Source organism: Cololabis saira, chromosome 15, assembly GCF_033807715.1.
Source record: "Cololabis saira isolate AMF1-May2022 chromosome 15, fColSai1.1, whole genome shotgun sequence".
Classification (NCBI taxonomy): Eukaryota; Metazoa; Chordata; class Actinopteri; order Beloniformes; family Belonidae; genus Cololabis; species Cololabis saira.
Genome location: NC_084601.1, coordinates 28,049,629 through 28,072,713, shown reverse-complemented (window position 1 = coordinate 28,072,713; position 23,085 = coordinate 28,049,629). Strand labels below are relative to the sequence as shown.

Here is a 23,085-nt window from a genome sequence, read left to right as displayed (position 1 = left end):
AAATGTCTCTCTCTATATATATATAATATATTAATAATATATTAAGTAATATTGTCCTGGGTACATGAGGGTACGAGTACATGAGAGTACATAAGGGTACATGAGGGTTTGGGTACATGAGGGTTTGGGTACATGAGGGTACATGGGGGTACATGAGGGTACATGAGGGTACATGAGGGTTTGGGTACATGAGGGTACATGGGGGTACATGAGGGTACATGAGGGTACATGAGAGTACATGAGGGTACATGAAGGTTTGGGTACATGAGGGTACATGAGGGTTTGGGTACATGAGGGTTTGGGTACATGATGGTTTGGGTACATGTGGATTTGTGTACATGAGGGTATGGGTACATGAGGGTACATGAGGGTACGGGTACATGACAGTTTGGGTATGAAGGTACAGGTACATGAGGGTACATAAGAGTTTGGGTACATGAGAGTTTGGGTACATGAGGGTAAAGGTACATGAGGGTACGGGTAGATGAGGGTACAGGTACATGAGGGTACATGAGAGTTTGGGTACATGAGGGTAAAGGTACATGAGGGTACGGGTAGATGAGGGTACAGGTACATGAGGGTACATAATGGTACATGAAGGCTTGGGTACGTGAGGGTTTGGGTACATGAGGGTACATGAGAGTTTAGGAACATGAAGGTTTGGGTACATGAAGGTACATGAAGGTTTGGGTACATGGGGGTTTGGGTACATTAGGGTACATGAGGGTTTGGGTACATGAAGGTTTGGGTACATGAGAGTTTGGGTACATGAAAGGGTACATGAGAGTTTGGGTACATGAAAGGGTACATGAGGGTTTGGGTACATGAGAGTTTGGGTACATGAAGGTACAGGTACACGTGGGTACATGAAGGTTTGGGTACATGAAAGGGTACATGAGAGTTTGGGTACATGAAAGCGTACATGAGGGTTTGGGTACATGAGAGTTTGGGTACATGAGGGTACATGAGAGTTTAGGTACATGAGAGTTTGGGGACATGGGGGTACATGAAGGTTTGGGTACGTGAGGGTTTGGGTACATGAGAATACAGGTACATGGGGGTACATTAAGGTTTGGGTACATGAAGGTTTGGGTACATGAGAATACAGGTACATGGGGGTACATTAAGGTTTGGGTACATGAGTGTTTGGGTACATGAGAATACAGGTACATGAGGGTACATTAAGGTTTGGGTACATGAGTGTTTGGGTACATGAAGGTACAGGTACACGTGGGTACATGAGGGTATATGAGGGTATATGAGGGTTTGGGTACATGAGGGTACGGGTACATGAGGGTTGGGTATGTATAATAAAGATATATAATAAAGAAAGGGGTTCAGTAGTCAGAATGTCCTCTTCTCCGTGACGGCGGTGGCGGCTCTGCTCTGTCCTCGGGGTTTTAGATGGTAATTAGAAGCTTCAGCTGTTAATTAAACCAGGTTCCTCTGGGAGCTCGGCTAAATGAGCCGCTCTGATCGGGTCAGTGTCTCTCTGTCTCACACAGCTGCCCCTTCCTGGTGAAACACTTGGCCAGCTGCATACCTGCCGTGGGCGGAGTCCTCTTCCTGTTCGTGGTCGTCACGCTGCTCCAGACCAGCTTCACCGACCCGGGGATCCTGCCCAGAGCCACGCCGGATGAGGCGGCCGACATCGAGAGGCAGATCGGTGAGAGACCTGGACATCCGGAGACCTTTTCTCTGCTTTGTGCTGGACCTCAACAATAATTTAATAATAATATCAATAATAATAATAATAATAATAATGATAATAATAATGATAATAATGATAATAATCATACGAATGTGTAAAATGTATGCATATTAATAAAGTTATCAATAACAATAACAATAGTCGGGCTACCACCTCGGGGGTAAACGAAGGAAACCAGCAGAAGAGAAAATATCAAAAACATTAAGCGAAACGATGGTTTTCTGGCCTGCAGTTATAACAACAAGAACAACAATATTAATAATAGTCATTGTCATCATCATTATTATACAATATATGAAGAAATAGATACATTATATATAAAATAAATAAATAAAAATAAAATGAGAAGGTAATACCACTAGAGGCAACTACATGGTTTATTGAGGTTGGAAAATAGTGAGTTTTTAAAGAGATGTAATGAATTAAGTTTTCTCATATTGATGGGTAGGTTGTTCCAATCTGATGGGGCTTTGAACTTAAAAGCATGTGTGCCAATTTCTTTAAACGTCAAAGGAACGAAAAGGAAGGGTTGCTGAGTGTTTCTGAGAGAATATGAGGATGTATATGGAATCAAATATTGTTTTAAGTAAGATGAATAACTAAAGTGGATACATTTGAATATGAGTTGGAGCCCGTGGTATTGTCTTCTTGAGCTGAGGAGTAACCAGTTTAATGATAGATGGAGCAGTGGTGAGTTCGGTACGGGCACCTTAAGACAAATCTACAGAGACTGCAGTTGTGTGACAATTCTTTTCCTTGTTTGTAGAGTGAAACAGTTTATTGAACGGTAAAGGATGCCTAGGTTGCAATGTAATTTAGTTGTGATGGACTCGATATGATGTTTGAAGGTAAGAAATGGGTCGATCCAGAGGCCGAGGTGTTTGAATGAGGTCATCTGTTCAAGGGGTGAGCCATCGTTAAAAATAATATTGAGATCTGGGTTATTTCCAAGGCCTAATCTGGAACCAAACAACATTGAACATGATTTCTTTTTGTTTAACAAGAGTTTATTTGATGATAGCCAATTCTGAACAGTAGAAAATTCACTTAGGGATCCCTCAATTACTGATGTATTATTACCGGATGTATATATTACTGTGTCGTCTGCGTATAAATGTATTTGAGAGTTGGAGCAGGTTTTTGGGAAGTCATTAATAATAATGGAGAAAAGGAGTGGTCCAAGGGATGAGCCTTGTGGTACTCCCTTTTCAACAATTGTGTATTTGGACCGGATTCCATTAAGGTTCACGCACTGACGTCTGTTATGGAGATATGAGTTGAACCAAAGAAGAGAGTTTCTAGAGATACCAATTGAGTAGAAGGTAGTGATCAACAATGTCAAAAGCTATAGTCAAATCCAGAAATATTGCACCAGTGAGTTTACCATTTTCAGAAGCTAATCAATCTGATAGAATCGTTGACATATTCATAAGAAAGTGTTTTGTTGTGTTGGTAATTTAAGTAACGGACCACAGTCACTGGTTTTGGGTTGGTCTGGAAGGATCTGGGGACAAAGGTTGGCCGACCCGGGCCGGAGGGAGCTCCACCCACCCTGGGAGGGATATCCTCCGGCCCGGGTCAGCTGAGCTCCTATGGCCCGGGTCAGTAGAGGAACACCTATACGAGGCGTGTCAGCAGCGTTACCCTTTTGCTAGGGCTGGGCGATTTTGGACAAAAATAAAATCCAGATTTTTTTCTCTGAAAACCCGATTTTCGATTTCGATTTCGATTTTTTTGGTAAAACTACAAAAGACAATGGAATAAATTGTTTCTAATATTTTATCTTTATTTTTAAAGAAAAATAGCAAACAAATGTCCCTATTGGAAATGAAGTGCAATTGAAAGATACTGTAAATCCTCCTTGAGTTTAGTAAACTGACAACATTTACAATTTTCTTGACCGAACAAAGATGACTAGACGAGCTCTGTCTGTAATGCAGCCAGCTGCAAAAAAGGAAAATCGATTTTCCGATTTTCCTTTTTTAACATCGATTGTGATTAATAAATCCGATTTAGATTTAAAATCGATTAATCGCACAGCCCTACCTTTTGCTCTGGTTCCTCCGCAGACGGCACCGGGAACCCCAGCTACCGGCCCCCGCCGCGCACCAAGGAGGTCCTCATCAACCAGCAGGTGGTGAAGCTCAAGTACTGCTTCACCTGCAAGATGTTCCGGCCGCCGCGGACCTCCCACTGCAGCCTGTGCGACAACTGTGTGGGTGAGCGGTGGCGTTTCCACGGCAACACGACGCCGTGCCGCTAGGCCGTTCCCGTAAAACTCACTCTGAGCTTTGCATTGATCCCCCAGAGAGGTTCGACCACCACTGCCCCTGGGTGGGGAACTGCGTTGGGAGACGCAACTATCGCTTCTTCTACGCCTTCATCGTGTCGCTGTCCTTCCTGACGGCGTTCATCTTCGGCTGCGTGACCACGCATCTGGCTCTGAGTACGTTCCACACCTCTGCAGATGTTGTGTAGCTGAAACAGGCTCAAATGTTGGTCCGTTAAAGAAAGAAAAACCCTCAATGCTCGCTGAAATAACTCCAAAATGATGTAATTTGTTTAAAACTGAATATTGAAAATAAGAGAGAAACACCAATGAAACCATCTGAGGAGACCAGAAGAACCATCTAGACCAGCATGTTGACTAGACTAGACTGTCTCCAGCAGCTGGTTGTTACCATGACAACAGTTGGATGGTTAGGCTCCACAGGAATGAAGACAACCTGCCTGGACGTGGACAGAAGAGGAAAAACTGGAGAGACGATGATACGAACTAGGGCTGTTCGATTAATCGATTTTAAATTTTAAAATAATCGCGATTATGTAATTAGAACGATGTTAAAACGTGAAACTCGTAAAATCGATTTTTCACTTTTTTTTTTTTTTTTCCTTGTCTGCACACATATTAATGATTGATACCATATTAATGATTGATGGAAATACCTCTCAATACCTGCGACAAGTGCCCCATCGGAGAGGCTCTTTAGTGTAGGAGGGGCGTTGGAACATCGGCCACCGGGCATCCCTCAAGCCAGATGCGGTAGACCGGCTCCTGTTCCTTGCAAAAAACTTGCAAATGTGAATAGCAAATGTAATGACTGACATTACACACCTCTACCTCCTTCATGGGTTGCATTATTATTTAGCATGCAAAGACCCAGTTTAGTTTAATTAGAAAATGTCTTGTTTTATTTAATTGGAAATATAACTTACTGTATGTTTGCAAGTGCTGATTTGCTGATTTTGTTTTCAGAGATAAAACTTTATATTTTATTATATTTTTTTAAACTTTTTTCAACTTATTTTACAGAGTTTTGCACTTTATTCATTCATTTTTGGTTTAATAAGAGCAAAGTTTGCACTTAAAGCCCAATGGGGCAAATGTTAAATAAAAAAACAGCATATTTGAAATCATTTCTTTGCCTTTTGTCAATTCACAAAATAATCGTAATCGTAATCGAAAATCGGATTTTGAGAGAAAAAAATAGAGATTTTATTTTTGGGCAAAATCGAACAGCCCTGATACGAACGGAAACCAGAGAGACCAGGACAACTTCCAAAGAGATTCAAGGTGGACTCCAAGGTCCAGGTCCATCAGAGTCAGATCATCCATCACTGATGGTACCAAAGGGGACCACCGAGGAGGACTCCACCGTTGGAACCACCTGAGATGTTTGGAGATTATCATTCAGTCATCGTTGGGTTATTTATTTATCTTGCAGTTATTTCTGTGACTTGTGGGTTTTCTCTCTATAGTAAAATTTTACCAACAAGTTTGTTTACGTGTTTGTCAGAAATAGTTTTTTGTAACAAAAGACGTCACAGAACAAAGTTTTTGTTCTTCAAAAAAACAAAAACAAACAGTCTTTAGACTCGTGTAGTGACCTTCATGTTCTTGTCTTTTAGGGGCGCAAGGCGGGAGAGGACTGGTGTTTGCTCTGCAGGAGAGTCCTGGCAGATATCCTTCACCTCCTGGTTCTTTGTAAACGTTGAATGCTTTCTACTTGACTTGTCTAACTCTGAGCTGCAGGATAAATAAGTCTGATACCAACGTGATGACAAAGCAAAGAGCGACGGTTTCATGTGTTCACTCACTCGGTCAGTCGTTCACCCAGATTCTGACCCTTGACCCACTCTCCCACTGCAGTGGAGCTGGTGATATGTTTCTTCTCCGTCTGGTCCATCTTGGGCCTTTCGGGCTTCCACACCTACCTGGTTGCTTCCAATCTGACCACCAATGAAGACGTGAGTACGGCCCGGCGTTGGATGACGTCACAGATCGTTAGACTTTACACTCCACCTTAGTTTAGCGAGGCTCGTCATCAAGTGCAGTTACGATAAACTTGTGATCCTTTAATCCAGGGGTGGCCAACCAGTCAGAGGCTAAGAGCCACAATTGGTTACTGTGTTACTGCAAAGAGCCACATCGTACACATGCACACATCAACTGGCCCATAATCCCTCACTCCCTGCTCTCTCTGAGACATAAAAATACCATTATAAAACGGAAAGGTCAAATCCTGCAATCTGATCTGTGGTATAATGAGCATATACCAAGGCTTCCATTCTAAAGCCTTATCACAGCATATCATTCCGCATCAGGAAAGCAACAATGTATCCATGACAACAACCAACACTTACATCTTTTTTGACAGTTACATCAGGTAGCAAAAAGTAGCTGGTGTTAAAGTTTATTTTTTATTTTCGTTAACAATTAATTAGGCATGTTCCCGGTAAACTTTGATCTCCGGGGAGGGCTAACGATGGATGAATGGATTGAGGAGTGGCTGTCTCTGAAAAAAAAGACGAGCAAAAGACGACATGCAAAACTAACGTCAGGAGAGATAGGACTATTTTTTTCCACAGTGGGGCTATTTTTACTGGATATGTATTTCTGATTAATTAAAAACTACATGAAATAGATTGTGTATTCCTCTTTCATATCTACATTATTGGTAGCTGTTTTATCAAAGCAATACATCACTTTATGTCGGGCCGAAAAAAGCGTTTTGTTTGGCCGTGCATTTTTTCCCTGCCATTTTGAGAGTGGACTTTTTTCCCTTCGAGTTATTTGCATTACAAATACAAAATTCAACTTGAGCGCGTGCCCATATAGTTCAACGGGTTGAGCAGGGGATTTACGTACACCTTCCCCTGTACAGCGACGCGGGTTCAATTCCAGTTGCGGCACTTCCTACGTGTCTGTCTTTCACTGCACCTATCAAATAAAGTCGCAAGAGCTGCATGACACCGGGCAAAGAGCCGCGGTTTGGCCACCCCTGCTTTAATCCCTCAAATACTGTGTTTTTCTCTAAATAATCCAAAGTGGTGAACCAGATTATTCCTGTTGATGTATTTACAGGTTCACAAGAATTCATGAATTTATTGAAAACAGATCAGCAAGTGTCTGTATAACCTGCACGTCTGTTTCCAGATTAAAGGCTCCTGGTCCGGGAAGAGCGGGGAAGGCGTCACCAACCCCTACAGCCACAGGAACATCTTCATCAACTGCTGCTCCGTGCTCTGTGCCCCCATGCCCCCCAGGTTGGTCCCCATGCAGGACCCGGTTCTTCATGATACCAGATCCAGAACTCTGAAGATCTGTCATTGAGAGACGGGTTTACCTTCGCGGGTCGGTGTGACAGCAGTTATTGGAAATTAATCAAAAGCCACATCCGGGATGTAAAAGCGTCCGTTATGTCGCCCCCCGGTAAAGAAACAGGAGTTAAAACCTTCAGGGTGGGGAAAGATAAAGTAAAAAAAAACCTTCATGAAATAAAAACTAGAAACGATATCTGGATCAAGTCAGAGGTGGACCCCTCAAGTCCTTCAGGGCTCCAGTGTGATGAACGTACTGCCCTCTAGTGGCTTAAATCGTGGATTGCAACAAACTGAATGCATCCAAGGACCTGTGGGTGGTAATGCTGCTCATGGAGGTTCCTACCTGCTGTAACCTGGAGGGGGTCCTCTTCTGCAGTTTCTGGACCAGTCCCCGTTCCAGTCCACCAGAGGTTCTGGGGGGGTTGGGGTCAGGACTGGTCTGGACCGGTCCAGGTACTGGAGAAGTCCAGGTTCAGAGGTAACCTGGTACCGTATGTTCTTCTGGGTTCCAGCCTGATCGACCGACGGGGTTTCCTGCCAGCGGAGGAGTCGGTGCAGACGGGTCCGGACACCGAGCTGCCGACGCCGGCCAGTAAAAGCCAGAAGAACGTGGTAAGTCGATCTGCAAAGCATGGGCGAAAATGCCGCCGAAAACTCATTGGGTTAAGAGGTTTCCCTCTCTGACCTGGTTTCCTGACTCTTGTTCCTGATAACTTTGTCTCTTTTCTGGTCCTCAGTGCTCGCGGGGCCCCAAAGGCCTGCTGGAGTCGGCGGCGCTCTCTCCCCTGCTGTCGGCCTCGTGTCCTCGGGGGAAACCTCCGACGGCTCGGCCCGGCCCCGACCAGAGCTCCCCCGTGACCTCCGACCCCTCGCCGGAGCGCTCCGAGACCTGCGGGGGCCGCCGGGCCCGCCGGGCCCCCAGGTCCAGCGGGACCAACTCTCCTCGCCGCCACAGCAGGAGCCACTCCAGGAAGAGCAAGCGGGCCGCTTTACAGATCGCTAACCCGACCTTCGACCTCCCCGCCCCCCCGACCCCGCCGGACTCTGAGCCGGGCTCCAAGACCAGCGCCTCCCCCTGGTGCTGACCGACCCACGGCCGAGTCTGCATGCTGGACCGCGGTCGGACCCGCGTCCTTTCTCATCCGCCGCTTTACTTTCCCTTCCAGTGAAGGTTTGTGGGTCCGGTTCCTGAGACGGTCCAGACCGGGTTCTGGTGCGATCGATCTGCAGGGGCCGCGACGGGCCCGAGAAGGTCCAGACGGCGGTGTGGGGAGCACGATGCAAGAGGACAAACACAACCTGAGATCACCTACGAGAGTCTGAGTTTACGCAGCTGAAACTAAATCAGAACCAGAACCAGAACCAGCCCCATGATGCACCTACGGAAGAGTATTAGGGCCATGGAGTAGAAAAAATATTTGAGAGGGGAAATACAATTTCAAGAATAAAGTCAAAATTTTGTGAATAAAGTCGAAATTTAGCCTTTTTTCTCAACATTTCAACTTTATTCACGAAATTCTGACTTTTTTCTTGACATTTCGACTATTTTCTCGAAATTGTACTTCAACATTAATCTCGACATTTCAACTTTTTTCTCAACATTTCGACTTTTCTCTCAACATTTCGACTATTTTCTCGAAATTGTACTTCAACTTTATTCTCGAAATTTCAACTTTATTCTTGACATTTCGACTTTTTTCTTGAAATTGTAGTTCAACATTAATCTTGACATTTCGACTTTTTTCTCGACATTTCGACTTTTTTTCTCAAAGTGCACAATAAAAAAAATCTTCCTCTAAAATATTTTTATTTTTCTCCTGCCTGGCCCTAATACTCTTCCGTATGCAGCAGCTTGTGGAGCCACATGTAGCAGTAGCAGGTTGAAGCTCCTCACTGGGGAGGAGCTCGGTAGCGCTCCTGAAGTCCCGCCACGGCGTCTCAACCGGGTTCGGGTCTGGACCAGGTCCCTCTAAAACCTCCAGTCCAGATCTGCTGCTGGGTTTGGGATCACTTCCTGTCACATGACCCGGTTCCAGACGGATGTCCTCACATGTCTCTGGGGCATGGCCCTGTGATGTCATCAGGGGGAGGAGGTTTCTGGGTCTCGTGACCCGGTTGCTCCTGATGGGAACCGTCTCAGAGCGGAGAGAGCTGGTGTTTAGTTTTCCTCCACTAGTTGTCCTTGACTCGTCTTCCTCGACTCGTCTTCCTCGACTAGTTTTCCTCGATTTTTTTGTCCTCAACTGATTTTTTCTCGACTAGTTGTCCTCAACGAGTTTTCCTTGACTGGTTGTCCTTGACTCGTCTTCCTCGACTCATTGTCCTCGACTGGTTTTCCTCAACTAGTTGTCTTCAACGAGTTTTCCTTGACTGATTTTCCTCGACTAGTTTTCCTCGACTAGTTGTTCTCGACTAGTTTTCCTCGACTAGTTGTCCTCGACTAGTTTTCCTTGACTAGTTGTCCTCGACTAGTTTTCCTCGACTAGTTGTCCTCGACTAGTTTTCCTCGACTAGTTGTCCTCGACTAGTTGTTCTCGACTAGTTTTCCTCGACTAGTTTTCCTTGACTAGTTGTCCTCGACTAGTTTATCTCGACTAGTTGTTCTCGACTAGTTTTCCTCGACTAGTTTTCCTTGACTAGTTTTCCTCTACTAGTTCTCGACTAGTTTTCCACGACTAGTTTTCCTCGACTAGTTGTCCTCGACCAGTTTTCCTCGACTAGTTGTTCTCGACTAGTTTTCTTCGACTAGTTTTCCTCGACTAGTTTTCCTCGACTAGTTGTCCTCGACCAGTTTTCCTCGACTAGTTTTCCTCGACTAGTTGTCCTCGACCAGTTTTCCTCGACTAGTTGTCCTCGACCAGTTTTCCTCGACTAGTTTTCCTCGACTAGTTTTCCTCGACTAGTTGTTCTCGACTAGTTTTCCACGACTAGTTTTCCTCGACTAGTTGTCCTCGACTAGTTTTCCTCGACTAGTTGTTCTCGACTAGTTTTCCTTGACTAGTTTTCCTCGACTAGTTTTCCTCGACTAGTTGTCCTCGACTAGTTTTCCTTGACTAGTTGTCCTCGACTAGTTTTCCTCGACTAGTTTTCCTTGACTAGTTGTCCTCGACTAGTTTTCCTTGACTAGTTGTCCTCGACTAGTTTTCCTCGACTAGTTTTCCTCAACGAGTTTTCCTTGACTGGTTTTCCTCGACTCGTTGTCCTTGACTAGTTTTCCTCGATGATTTGTCCTCAACTAGTTTTCCACTACTAGTTTTCCTCGACTAGTTGTCCTCGACTAGTTGTGCTCGACTAGTTTTCCTTGACTAGTTGTCCTCGACTAGTTTTCCTCGACTAGTTGTCCTCAACGAGTTTTCCTTGACTGGTTTTCCTCGACTCGTTGTCCTTGACTAGTTTTCCTCGATTATTTGTCCTCGACTGATTTTTTTTGTCAACTAGTTGTCCTCGACTAGTTTTCCTCGACTAGTTGTCCTCGACTCGTCTTCCTCAACTAGTTGTCCTCGACTAGTTGTCCTCAACTGGTTTTTCTCGATTATTTGTCCTGAACTGATTTTTTCTCAACTAGTTCTCCTTGACTAGTTGTCCTGACTAGTCTTCCTGTCTCTGGCAGGTTTGTGGAGGAGAACCGTGTCAGCAGAGCTGCTCCTAAACGCACGTCTGTCATGGATAGAAGTTTCATTTGTCAGGTTTTATTCGTGGCGTCATCTCCAGACGTAAAGACTCTAACGACGCGAAAGAAATGACATCAACACTTCAGCAGGAATGAGGTTCCTTTTTGATGTTTTTCATGTTTTCTTAAACTTTTTCCTAGTGAGTCAGAACTCAGATCTGAAAGTAGGATGCATGAAGTTTGCACAGTTTATTTCAGGGTGTATCACAGCATGTAGGAGTACCTGGTCCCCCCCGGTCTGCCGGGCCCTGGTCCCCCCTGGTCTGTTGGTCTGTCAGGGGGTCGGGGACCAGAACCACCTGAACAGAAGCAGTTTAAGTTCAAACTGAATAAATGTTTACGGCAAAATGGAAATTAATGTTGTCAGAGCTGAAAGATGAACATGATTCTGCTACGGTGTGGACCCTGACCCTGGATCCTGAAAGGCCTGATCCACCTTCAGAGCTCCTCCTCCGGTACGAGTCCTTTAACGGTGGACTTCACTCCTACGTGATGGAGTTTGTACAGATCTTCCCTTTAACGTCAGACCCGGCGGGTGAGACGTCTCACCTGCGTAGACGTCTCACCCGTCCAGATCTGCATGGGCGCCACTCGCCGTCTGATGTCTCCTAGTCTGGATCTGCACCCGTTCAAGCACCAGCCTTTTGTAGAGTTGAAGCTGCCTGTGTTTGGCTTTTACACGACTGTTCCAGCGTCCTCCAGCGTCCTCCAGCGTCCACCGTCTCCTTTCTGTTTATTTATTTGTGCTTTGACAAGTCTGGAATGCTGCGTTGGGTCTCAGGTGGAGACACGTGTTGGCAGCAGCAGCGACCCGACGAACTTCCACTGCACCGACGACCTGCACAAGTTAGTGCCTCCTACAAACCTGGTTAGGGACGTCCCGGTAACAGAGAGGGGTCGTTCCAGAACTTTGGTTCTTTTACTTCTCTGCTGCTGGGTTTAGGGTAATTTCCTGTCACCTGACCCGGTATAGGGTCTCGGACTCAGAAGGCGCGCCGATTTTTCCCAGTGGCCAGCTGCGGTACTGCAACCAAAAATCCCATGGGGCCCAGAAAGCTTTTTTCCCATAGCCCGCAATAGTAAAAGAGAAGCCTCTAAAACTGTTCACAGGAACCTCCAGCTGTAATCACCGTTAATTACTAATCTTTGTATTCTATATTTTTAAGTCATGGACTTTTTATCCGTCAAAAATGTTTTATAACGGCCAGAAAAGTCAAAGAAAAGTCTCTTTCTGGGCGTGACGTCACGGCCGTGCGCATGCTCTATGGGCCTCTTAACGCGGAAGTAAACCCGGAAGTCAGAATTTTTTTCGCCGTATGCGCCAGCCCCCAGGTCTGGCGCTCAGAAGGCACGCCGATTTTTTCCAGTGTCCAGCCGCGGTATTGCAACCAAAAATCCCATGGGGCCCAAAAAGCTTTTTTCCCATAGACCGCAATAGTAAAAGAGAAGCCTCTAAAACTGTTCACAGGACACCTCCAGCTGTAATCACCGGCAATTACTAATCTTTGTATTCTATATTTTTAAGTCATGGACTTTATATCCGTCAAAAATGTTTTATAACGGCCAGAAAAGTCAAAGAAAAGTCTCTCTCTGGGCGTGACGTCACGGCTGACGTCACAGCCGTGTCCGTGCATTCCACGGATGTTTATATTAATATATATTATGTAATTATATTATATTAATACATTAATAATATATTTAATACTATACATCTAATAATATACATTAATTCATATATTATATTAATACATATTATATTAATATTCGCGTCATTGCCCCGGGGCATGATGGGAGACCCCAGAGCATCATGGGAGGTGACTCAACTGCGCATGCTCTATGGGCCCGTGTATGCGGAAGTAAACCCGAAGTCAGAGATTTTTTCGGCGTATGCGCTGGCTGAGCAGAATGCATTGAAATGAATGGGCGGCCATTTTCTATGTTCCATCCAGTTAATATTATAGATCCATGGAATATACCAGACCGCGTTCTCGTCTTCCCCGCCCACCTGGTACTTATTGCTGCCCTCCATTTTTCTCTTTTTTTCCTTTTTAAAGCGTAATTTGGTTTAATTAAATAATGGTTCATTCAAAAAATTTTAAAAGTGATATTAACACCAAGAATCAGATGATTTGTATTGATTTTACAAATAATAAATATATAAAAGGGACTAAAAGAGGAGGTACTAACTTTTGTGCACGACTGTAGCCGTCAACGGTGCAGGTTTGTCAGAGCGATGCGTTTATGAGGAGAAAATTACTGATTTATTTGTATGAACTGTAAATTTAAAAGCTAAATAAAATTTATTAAAAAAAAAGGAAAAGCATTTTCTGCTCTGATTCTGGTCCATTTCAGTTTTCTGTGGTGGGGGACGCAGGACGAGTCCCGGTCCATCCGTGACGTAAGAAGCTCTTCACCCGCAGTTCCCGCAGGTGGCCGCTAGATGGCAGCAGAGGACCATACGTCATAACCCGCCGCCTCCTTTATAACCAATAACTTGATCTGTCATCTAGTCCGTGTTTGTGTTCTCAAACTTCAACTAAGTCAGGACTCAAACTGCACCAGTGACCAGAGAGGTTTCATGTCCGAATCCTACAGCTGCAGGAGCCTCTTTACCCAGCCTGCAGATCCAGGTCCAGACCTGCAGGTCCTCTTCTGACCACTAGGGTCTGGATCCGGACCTGCAGGTCCTCTACAGACCACTACGGTCTGGATCCGGACCTGCAGGTCCTCTACAGACAACTAGGGTCCAGGTCCAGACCTGCAGGTCCTCTACTGACCACTAGGGTCCAGATCCAGACCTGCAGGTCCTCTACAGACCACTAGGGTCCAGATCCAGACCTGCAGGTCCTCTACAGACCACTAGGGTCTGGATCCGGACCTGCAGGTCCTCTACAGACCACTAGGGTCCAGATCCAGACCTGCAGGTCCTCTACAGACCACTAGGGTCTGGATCCAGACCTGCAGGTCCTCTACACACCACTAGGGTCAAGATCCAGACCTGCAGGTCTTCTACAGACCACTAGGGTCCAGATCCAGACCTGCAGGTCCTCTACTGACCACTAGGGTCCAGATCCAGACCTGCAGGTCCTCTACCGACGAAAGAGATATGAGGAAATGATTTGTGATGTTGTACGCAAAAGGTGAGTCCAGGTGTTCTGGAGGTAAATATAAAACTGTTGGTACCAGATGGTAAAGACGGAAAGTGGAACTGATCTGGACCCTGGTGCTCGGTATAGGACCTGCAGATCCGTATTAAGAACTACAACCTTTTCTTAGTTTTGAACCCGTTAAATTGGAAAATTGAAATCACGTTCAAGTGCAGCTCCAAGTCCAAGTCCAAGTCCAGGTCCCTTAGGAAGGAGCTATTCTCACTTCAACATGGTGAAGGTCGTGTCTAGAAGTCGGAGCTGAGTTTCTCCACCGTGGGATCAGACCGGTGCCACGGTAGGAGGATCCAGGGTTGTGACAGGACCATCATCAATCACAGAAAACTGAAACCAGGAAGTCACGCCGAGCTGGTTGACAGTTCCTGACTAAACCAGAATTCTGATTTGCATTTTTCTCTCGGTGGCAAGAATGAGAATCAGCTGGTACCAGCAGCAATTTCATATATATTGGATAAGTGCTGCCCCGGGCCCTCTAACTATCGGCATCTGGAAGTTACATCACACAGAAGCAGCTAAGACTAAGTAGAGGTTTACTGAACACTAACTGGAGGCTTTACTAAACACTAACTAGAGGTTTACTAAACACTAACTAGAGGTTTACTAAACACTAACTAGAGGTTTACTAAACACTAACTAGAGGCTTTACAAAACACTAACTAGAGGTTTAGTAAACACTAACTAGAGGTTTACCAAACACTAACTACAGGTTTACTAAACACTAACTAGAGGTTTACTAAACACTAACTAGAGGTTTACAAAACACTAACTAGAGGCTTTACTAAACACTAACTAGAGGCTTTACTAAACACTAACTAGAGGTTTACCAAACACTAACTACAGGTTTACTAAACACTAACAAGAGGTTTACCAAACACTAACTACAGATTTACTAAACACTAACTAGAGGTTTACCAAACACTATCTACAGGTTTACTAAACACTAACTACATACCTGAAGTAGCAGACCCTAGCACTGAACCCTGCTGGACACCATAGCAGACCCTAGTACCTAACCCTGCTGGACACCATAGCAGACCCTAGTACCTAACCCTGCTGGACACCATAGCAGACCCTAGTACCTAACCCTGCTGGACACCATAGCAGACCCTAGTACCTAACCCTGCTGGACACCATAGCAGACCCTAGTACCTAACCCTGCTGGACACCATAGCAGACCCTAGCACTGAACCCTGTGGGACACCGTAGCAGACCCTAGCACTGAACCCTGTGGGACACCGTAGCAGACCCTAGTACTGAACCCTGAGGGACACCATAGCAGACCCTAGCACTGAACCCTGTGGGACACCATAGCAGACCCTAGAGGACCAGAACGCCAGATTTGGACAGAACCTCAGTTCACATCACGTCTCTCGACTGATGCGTGAGTTTGCCAAACCAGAATTCTGATTTGCATTTTTATCTTGGTGGCAAGAATGAGGACCAGCTGGTTCCAGCAGCAATTTCATATATAAAGATTGGATAAGTGACTGTAATTATCGGCATGTGGAAGTTACATCACACAGAACACTAACTAGCTAAGACACTAACTAGAGGTTTACTAAACACAAACTAGAGGTTTACTAAACACTAACTAGAGGTTTACTAACTAGAGGTTTACTAAACACTAACTAGAGGTTTACTGAACACTAACTAGAGGTTTACTGAACACTAACTACATACCTGAAGTTTAGCTAAAAGTTCTGTTTCATCTTCATAGACAAATACAGCTGCGTATCAGCATAGCAATGAGCATTGATTCCATGGTTCTGGATTATACTTCCCAAGACCCTAGCACTGAACCCTGCGGGTCACCATAGCAGACCCTAGCACTGAACCCTGAGGGTCACCATAGCAGACCCTAGCACTGAACCCTGCGGGTCACCATAGCAGACCCTAGCACTGAACCCTGAGGGTCACCATAGCAGACCCTAGCACTGAACCCTGCGGGACACCATAGCAGACCCTAGCACTGAACCCTGCGGGACACCATAGCAGACCCTAGCACTGAACCCTGCAGGACACCATAGCAGACCCTAGCACTGAACCCTGTGGGACACCATAGCAGACCCTAGTACTGAACCCTGTGGGACACCATAGCAGACCCTAGTACTGAACCCTGAGGGACACCATAGCAGACCCTAGTACTGAACCCTGAGGGACACCATAGCAGACCCTAGCACTGAACCCTGGGGGACACCATAGCAGACCCTAGCACAGAACCCTGTGGGACACCATAGCCGACCCTAGTACTGAACCCTGTGGGACACCATAGCAGACCCTAGTACTGAACCCTGTGGGACACCATAGCAGACCCTAGTACTGAACCCTGTGGGACACCATAGCAGACCCTAGTACTGAACCCTGAGGGACACCATAGCAGACCCTAGCACTGAACCCTGGGGGACACCATAGCAGACCCTAGCACAGAACCCTGTGGGACACCATAGCCGACCCTAGGGGACCAGAACGCCAGATGTGGACAGAACCTCAGTTCACATCACGTCTCTCGACTGAAGCGTGAGTTCGCCAAACCAGAATTCTGATTTGCATTTTTCTCTCGGTGGCAAGAATGAGGACCAGCTGGTTCCAGCAGCAATTTCATATATATATAAAGATTGGATAAGTGACTGTAATTATCGGCATCTGGAAGTTACATCACACAGAAGCAGCTAAGACACTAACTAAAGGTTTACTAAACACAAACTAGAGGCTTTACTAAACACTAACTAGGGGTTTACTAAACACTAACTAAAAGTTTACTGAACATTAACTAGAGGTTTACTAAACATTATCTAGAGGTTTACTAACTAGAGGTTTACTGAACACTAACTACAGGTTTACTGAACACTAACTACATACCTGAAGTTTAGCTAAAGGTTCTGTTTCATCTTCATAGACAAATACAGCTGCGTATCATCAGCATAGCAATGAACATTGATTCCATGGTTCTGGATTATACTTCCCAAGACCCTAGCACTGAACCCTTAGGGACACCATAGCAGACCCTAGTACTGAACCCTGAGGGGACACCATAGCAGACCCTAGCACTGAACCCTGAGGGACACCATAGCAGACCCTAGCACTGAACCCTGCGGAACACCATAGCAGACCCTCGACTGTTCTGAAGAAGTACATGAACAAACTGGAATCTGTCAGATAGATCTGATCCAAACAAACTTAGAGCTGACAATTTAATCCCAACAACCTGCTGTAACCTGCAGTCACATGCTGATCTACAGGGTCAACAGCAGCACTGAGCAGCAGTAGAACCAGAATCATGGGGGTACTTAGTATTGCCTTGTGATTTGGGGCGGTTCTGAGTCCAGATGTGACCCAGCTCTGGTTTCGTCTCGTTTGAAGAGGTCCAGATGTCCTAAACCTTCACTGTCGCGGGTTACAGCCAGAGATGTTCTGGTACAGAAGTCAGGCCCGGAAACACCATCTGATACCATGTGATTCTTCTTCTTCGTTGCTCCAAAAGACGGCGCAGGAAGTGACCCAGTACCGCCCCACAACTTCCTGTCCAGAGTCCCCAGGAACATCTCAGCTGTTGTTGCTGCCGGAGCCATATGTGGGGACCAGAACGCCAGATGTGGACAGAACCTCAGTTTCACATCACGTCTCTCGACTGAAGTGTGAGTTCGCCACGCTGTGAGGCGGTCGTCGTGCCGTTGCCACGGAAACCCCTCCTCCCCCCTCCAGTGGAGAAACCGCGAGAAAACTGCACATCAGCTGCATGGTACCTTTACGAGGACCTTCCTGCCATCTCACCGGTGGTTTAAGCCCCGTCCTGCAGCTTTGGGGGGGGGGGGGGACCAGAGCAATCTGTCCTGGCTTTTACGAGTTTCCCGGAAGAACAAATGTTTATGGAGAGCTGCAGCTCTGCATAGCTGGTTCCCCTCATGGTCTTGGTGGTTGTGTCATGAAAACACTGCTGTTGCCATGGAGACCCCCCACCCCCCCACCCCGTCTCCTGATGAGTGGGGTCTTTGTGTGGCCCCGGGTTTTTCACCCCACCCTGCATTCACCTCCTGGTGCTGATGACATCAGAGCCGACGGCAGGAAGGACGGGCCTCACTTCAGGAGCCGGACCAGACCATACCAGACCAGACCAGTCCAGACCAGTCCAGACCAGACCAGACCAGACCAGACCAGACCAGACCAGATCAGACCAGATCAGACCAGTCCAGACCAGAGCAAACTAGTCCAGACCAGACGAGGCCAGACCAGTCCAGACCAGTCCAGACCAGACCAGACCAGACCAGTCCAGACCGGACAAGGCCAAACCAATCCAGTCCAGTCCAGTCCAGACCCGAACAGACCAGACCAGACCAGACCAGTCTAATATTTGATGAAAGGAGAGCAAAAATACATGAAACCAGTTCTGAGGTGGACCAGAATAGGAATGTGCAGCATCAGGAATGTGCATCAGGAATGTGCAGTGGATGTGGACCTGGACCTGGACCTGGACAAGGTCTCTACAGACAAAGCAATGCTATTTTAATTCAGAAACTCTATGTGTAGGAAGGTCCTCTATAGAGGACCTGTAGGTCTGGATCCGGACTCTAACGGTCCGTAGAGGACCTGCAGGTCTGGATCCGGACTGTAACGGTCCGTAGAGGACCTGCAGGTCTGGATCCGGACTGTAACGGTCCGTAGAGGACCTGCAGGTCTGGATCCGGACTGTAACGGTCCGTAGAGGACCTGCAGGTCTGGATCCGGACTCTAACGGTCCGTAGAGGACCTGCAGGTCTGGATCCGGACTGTAACGGTCCGTAGAGGACCTGCAGGTCTGGATCCGGACTGTAACGGTCCGTAGAGGACCTGCAGGTCTGGATCCAGACTCTAACGGTCCGTAGAGGACCTGCAGGTCTGGATCCAGACTCTAACGGTCCGTAGAGGACCTGCAGGCCTGGATCCGGCCTCCAGAGATCCGTAGAGGACCTGCGGGCCTGGATCCGGACTCCAGAGATCCGTAGAGGACCTGCAGGCCTGGATCCGGACCCTATCCGGCTAAAGTATCGATATGGCAATATATCGCAATACTTTGCTGGCTGATTCGATATCAATATTCAAAACTTTCCAAATAATAAATCATGTTTCAGACGGGTTGTAAATCCAGTACTTTATAAATACAGCACTTCATTGTATACATGGGCTTAAATAATATTCTTAATGTTAATTTCATATTATATAAATAATATGGAAAAACATTTGCAAAGTTTAGCTTGTATAGTTACAATAAAACAGCATGGATAATTCGAATTACATTGTTTTGACTCAGTTAGTCTCATGAATTATTATAATCTGCTTTAGGTGCAAATGCATAATGCGTTTTACAGTTTTCAGTCAACTATGTAGAACATCGCAATATATCGCAAAGTTTGGATATCCCGATATCTTATCATGACTCAAGTATCATGATGTGTATCGTATCGTGACTCAAGTATCGTGATGTGTATCGTATCGTGACTCAAGTATCGTGATGTGTATCGTATCGTGACTCAAGTATCGTGATGTGTATAGTATCATGAGGTCAATAACCTCATGATACGACACCTCTAGTGTCCCCTGTTCAGAGAGGACCTTTAGGTCTGGATCCGGACTCTAACGGTCCGTAGAGGACCTGCAGGTCTGGATCTGGACTGTAACGGTCCGTAGAGGACCTGCAGGCCTGGATCCGGACTCCAGAGATCCGTAGAGGACCTGCAGGCCTGGATCCGGACCCTATCCGGCTAGAGTATCGATATGGCAATATATCGCGATACTTTGCTGGCTGATTCGATATCAATATTCAAAACTTTCCAAATAATAAATCATGTTTAAGGCGGGTTGTAAATCCAGTACTTTATAAATAGAGCACTTCATTGTATACATGGGCTTAAATAATATTCTTAAAGGTATTGTGACATGAAAAACACATTTTTCTTGATTTTTTGTGTTTTGTTGGGTGTCTTGACATCAATTACACCCAAAAAACAACAAACTTTTAACATTCAGTGTATTGTGTGCTTTCTGGGATTTTCCGCATAACTATGCAAAAACGGCGCATGTGGTTTGGTGGCGGGCCGTTACGTAACGGCCCGCTAAATCACCGCCCCCTCCACCCAGCTCCCTGTCTCCTCTCCTCTCCAGCGCACCATAAAGGCTGATTTATGGTTCCGCGTTACACCGACGCAGAGCCTACGGCGTAGGGTTACACGGCGACGCGCACCGTACGCTGAACCCTACGGCGTAGGCTCTGCGTCGATTTAACGTGGAACCATAAATCAGGCTTAACACGGAGCTGTTCACGGAGCTGTCTCTAGTGTCCCCTGTTCAGACACACATTTTTTAATTTGAAACCATCTTTTGAATCCCACAGTTTATGTTCCAGACTCTCAGTCCACCCAGACCCGATCTGGGTGGACATCCGGATGTGGGCCGGCAGCGTCGCCAGAGCTTTCGTCTCAGTTCGTTCATCATCAGTCAAACCTTTGGACACCTAGATTTCTGGGTAATTTGATTCTGGCGCAGGCATCCGTCCGTCCCGGGAGGCTCTTCATTACCGTCCAGACAGGTTTCCTCCAGCTGGACCTTCTCTGGTCTCTGGGGGGAAACTGCTGACTCGTCCTCGGCCCAAAGCGTCAACACAGATGTCGGAGACTTTCCACTGCTTTGAGAGTTTCACGCATGTCTGCAACTTCAGTTCACAAATCTGCCTTCAGTTGAGGTGCAGCGGGTCGGAGCGCCGCTGCTCCGGCCTGGGAATCCCATCGCAGGTAGGTGTTTGGATGTGCTGCCGGTTTCCAGGACCGACTGATGTTCGCCGCTGCCACCGCAGGCGAGTGGAAACGGTGACGGAGCACCTGGAGGCCACGTGCCGGCGTAGACGCCGAGCACGACCAACGAGATGGACGGCATTCGATTGACTGCGTCTGTGTCTTCGGTTTGAAGGGTTTGACCACCAGTCGCTCCGCCTCCGGTGCTGTGGGGGGTCTCGGGTCGGACGTCTGGCATGGAAAAGCCTTCCTCTGTTCACCGGTGAAGTTGCGTCACGAGACCAGACACACATGTCACATGATGTTTGGCAAAGCAAGGCAAGCCAAGGCAAGGCAGGTTTATTTGTATAACACAATTCAACACAAGGTAATTCAAAGTGCTTTACATCAACATTAAAAGCGGCTAGACACAATTAAACAGTAAATAACTAATAAAATTATAAGAAAAGAGGTAAAATAATAAAAAGCACAAGTTGTTAAAAAGTAAGGGCAGTAGAGTACAGCAGGTACATCTCATTCTTACAATGGCAAGAATTACGTTTCTATTCGGTCCAAATGTACAAAGACCGGGTCAAATACAGTATTACAAAAGTAATCTGTAACAATTCGTGCAGTTAATTAAACCAATTTGACAATTCTACGTCACGATGCCTGCATTCAGGGCTTATCCATCAGTAGTTTAACTTTGCGCGGTTTTCAAAAATCATATATAATAGGTATTTAATGTAATAGTATGCTTAAATAACAAATAAAATAAAATAAAATGATAAGAAAAGAGGTAAAATAATAAAAAGCACAAGTTGTTAAAAAGTAAGGGCAGTTATGGAAGAGTATTAGGGCCATGCAGGAGAAAAAATATTTGAGAGGGGAAAGATTTTTTTTTATTGTGCACTTCGAGAAAAAAGTCGAAATGTCGAGAATGAAGTCAAAATGTCGCCTTTTTTCAACTTTTTTCTTGAAGTGCATAATGAACAAAAAATCTTCCTCCTCTAAAATATTATTTTTATTTTTCTCCTGTCTGACCCTGATACTCTTCCGTAGGCAGTAGAGTACAGCAGGTAAGTATTTAATTAACCAGTAATGTTTTAGGCCTGATTTAAAGGAGCTGACAGTTTGAGCAGACCTCAGGTCTACAGGAAGTTTGTTCCACCGGTGAGGAGCAGAATAACTGAACGCTGCCTGGTGACTCAACTTTCACTTCAACCGACTTCGGTTTCTGATTTATTTTAACAGCAAAGACATCTTCTTCTTTTTTTTTTTGTCTCCTGCTGTTTTCCCAGCTTTTATATATATAAAAAGGTCAAAGGCTCAAAACTCTTTGTACTTTTTATTTCATAGCAGTGAAGAAGTTCTGTGGTGGAGCGTGACGGCGTTGCCATGGCGACCTGCCGCCTCACCTGAAATGTCTGGGCGCCAGGAAGAGCCGGTGATCCCGGGACAACGGGCTGAAGAATAAAGTGTGTAGTTGTGAGTTCTGGGAGGAGGGAAGCGGTGAACTCTGGTTGGACTCGCTGCCGCGGCGACCAGAAATAAACGTCCTGAAATAGACGAGTGCAGCTCAGTTGTGACTAAAGAGAGCGGAGGAGTGTAATCAAGGGCCTCGCCCTGCTCTCTGTCTGCAGCCGCCGGCAGAGCTGGAGTTCCCAGAACCACCTCCAGCTCCAACGTTGCAGGAGAGAAACTAAAACCAAATGTATTGATTAGTGATGACATCATCACATCAGCTCCGCTTGAAACTCTTTAACCATTAAATGGTTCAGTCAGATGTTCCCGTCCAACCGCTGCAAACAACAGAAAAGAATCTTAGTTTAGTTAGTTTACTGTTTCCAGCCTTCAGGTTCTATTGCTACTAAAGTTTTTTTTCAGACATTTTTTTAAATTATGCAAATTCAAAATGAATTGTTTTCTTCAGATGGATTTTTACACTTCATGTTTTCTTTGTTCTGAGTGAATAAAGGTTTATGAGATTCATCCATCCATCAATCCATCCATCCACCACCATCCATCCATCCATCCATCTATCCGTCCGTCATCCATCCATCCATCCATTCATCCGTCCGTCCGTCATCCATCCATCCATCCATTCATCCGTCCGTCCGTCATCCATCCATCATCCATTCATCCGTCCATCCGTCATCCATCCATCCATCCATTCATCCGTCCATCCGTCAT

The 23,085-nt window shown here is 45.9% G+C and overlaps 1 protein-coding gene across 2 annotated transcripts in view; it reads left to right on the top strand.

Moving 5' to 3' along the window:
* The window catches only part of zdhhc18b (zinc finger DHHC-type palmitoyltransferase 18b), a 31,897-nt gene that overhangs the window by 618 nt on the left and 8,194 nt on the right, over nucleotides 1–23,085 (top strand). The window contains exons 2-9 of one of the 2 annotated variants that reach the window (XM_061741214.1): nucleotides 1,506–1,666; nucleotides 3,781–3,930; nucleotides 4,020–4,157; nucleotides 5,621–5,672; nucleotides 5,857–5,959; nucleotides 7,149–7,258; nucleotides 7,828–7,927; nucleotides 8,053–8,584. In XM_061741214.1, coding sequence (XP_061597198.1) covers nucleotides 1,506–1,666; nucleotides 3,781–3,930; nucleotides 4,020–4,157; nucleotides 5,621–5,672; nucleotides 5,857–5,959; nucleotides 7,149–7,258; nucleotides 7,828–7,927; nucleotides 8,053–8,400 — 1,162 coding nt within the window. In that variant the 3' untranslated portion in view covers nucleotides 8,401–8,584. Of the gene's footprint in view, nucleotides 1–1,505; nucleotides 1,667–3,780; nucleotides 3,931–4,019; nucleotides 4,158–5,620; nucleotides 5,673–5,856; nucleotides 5,960–7,148; nucleotides 7,259–7,827; nucleotides 7,928–8,052; nucleotides 8,585–23,085 lie in introns of those variants that run through there. The other variant, XM_061741215.1, reaches the window with a different exon arrangement.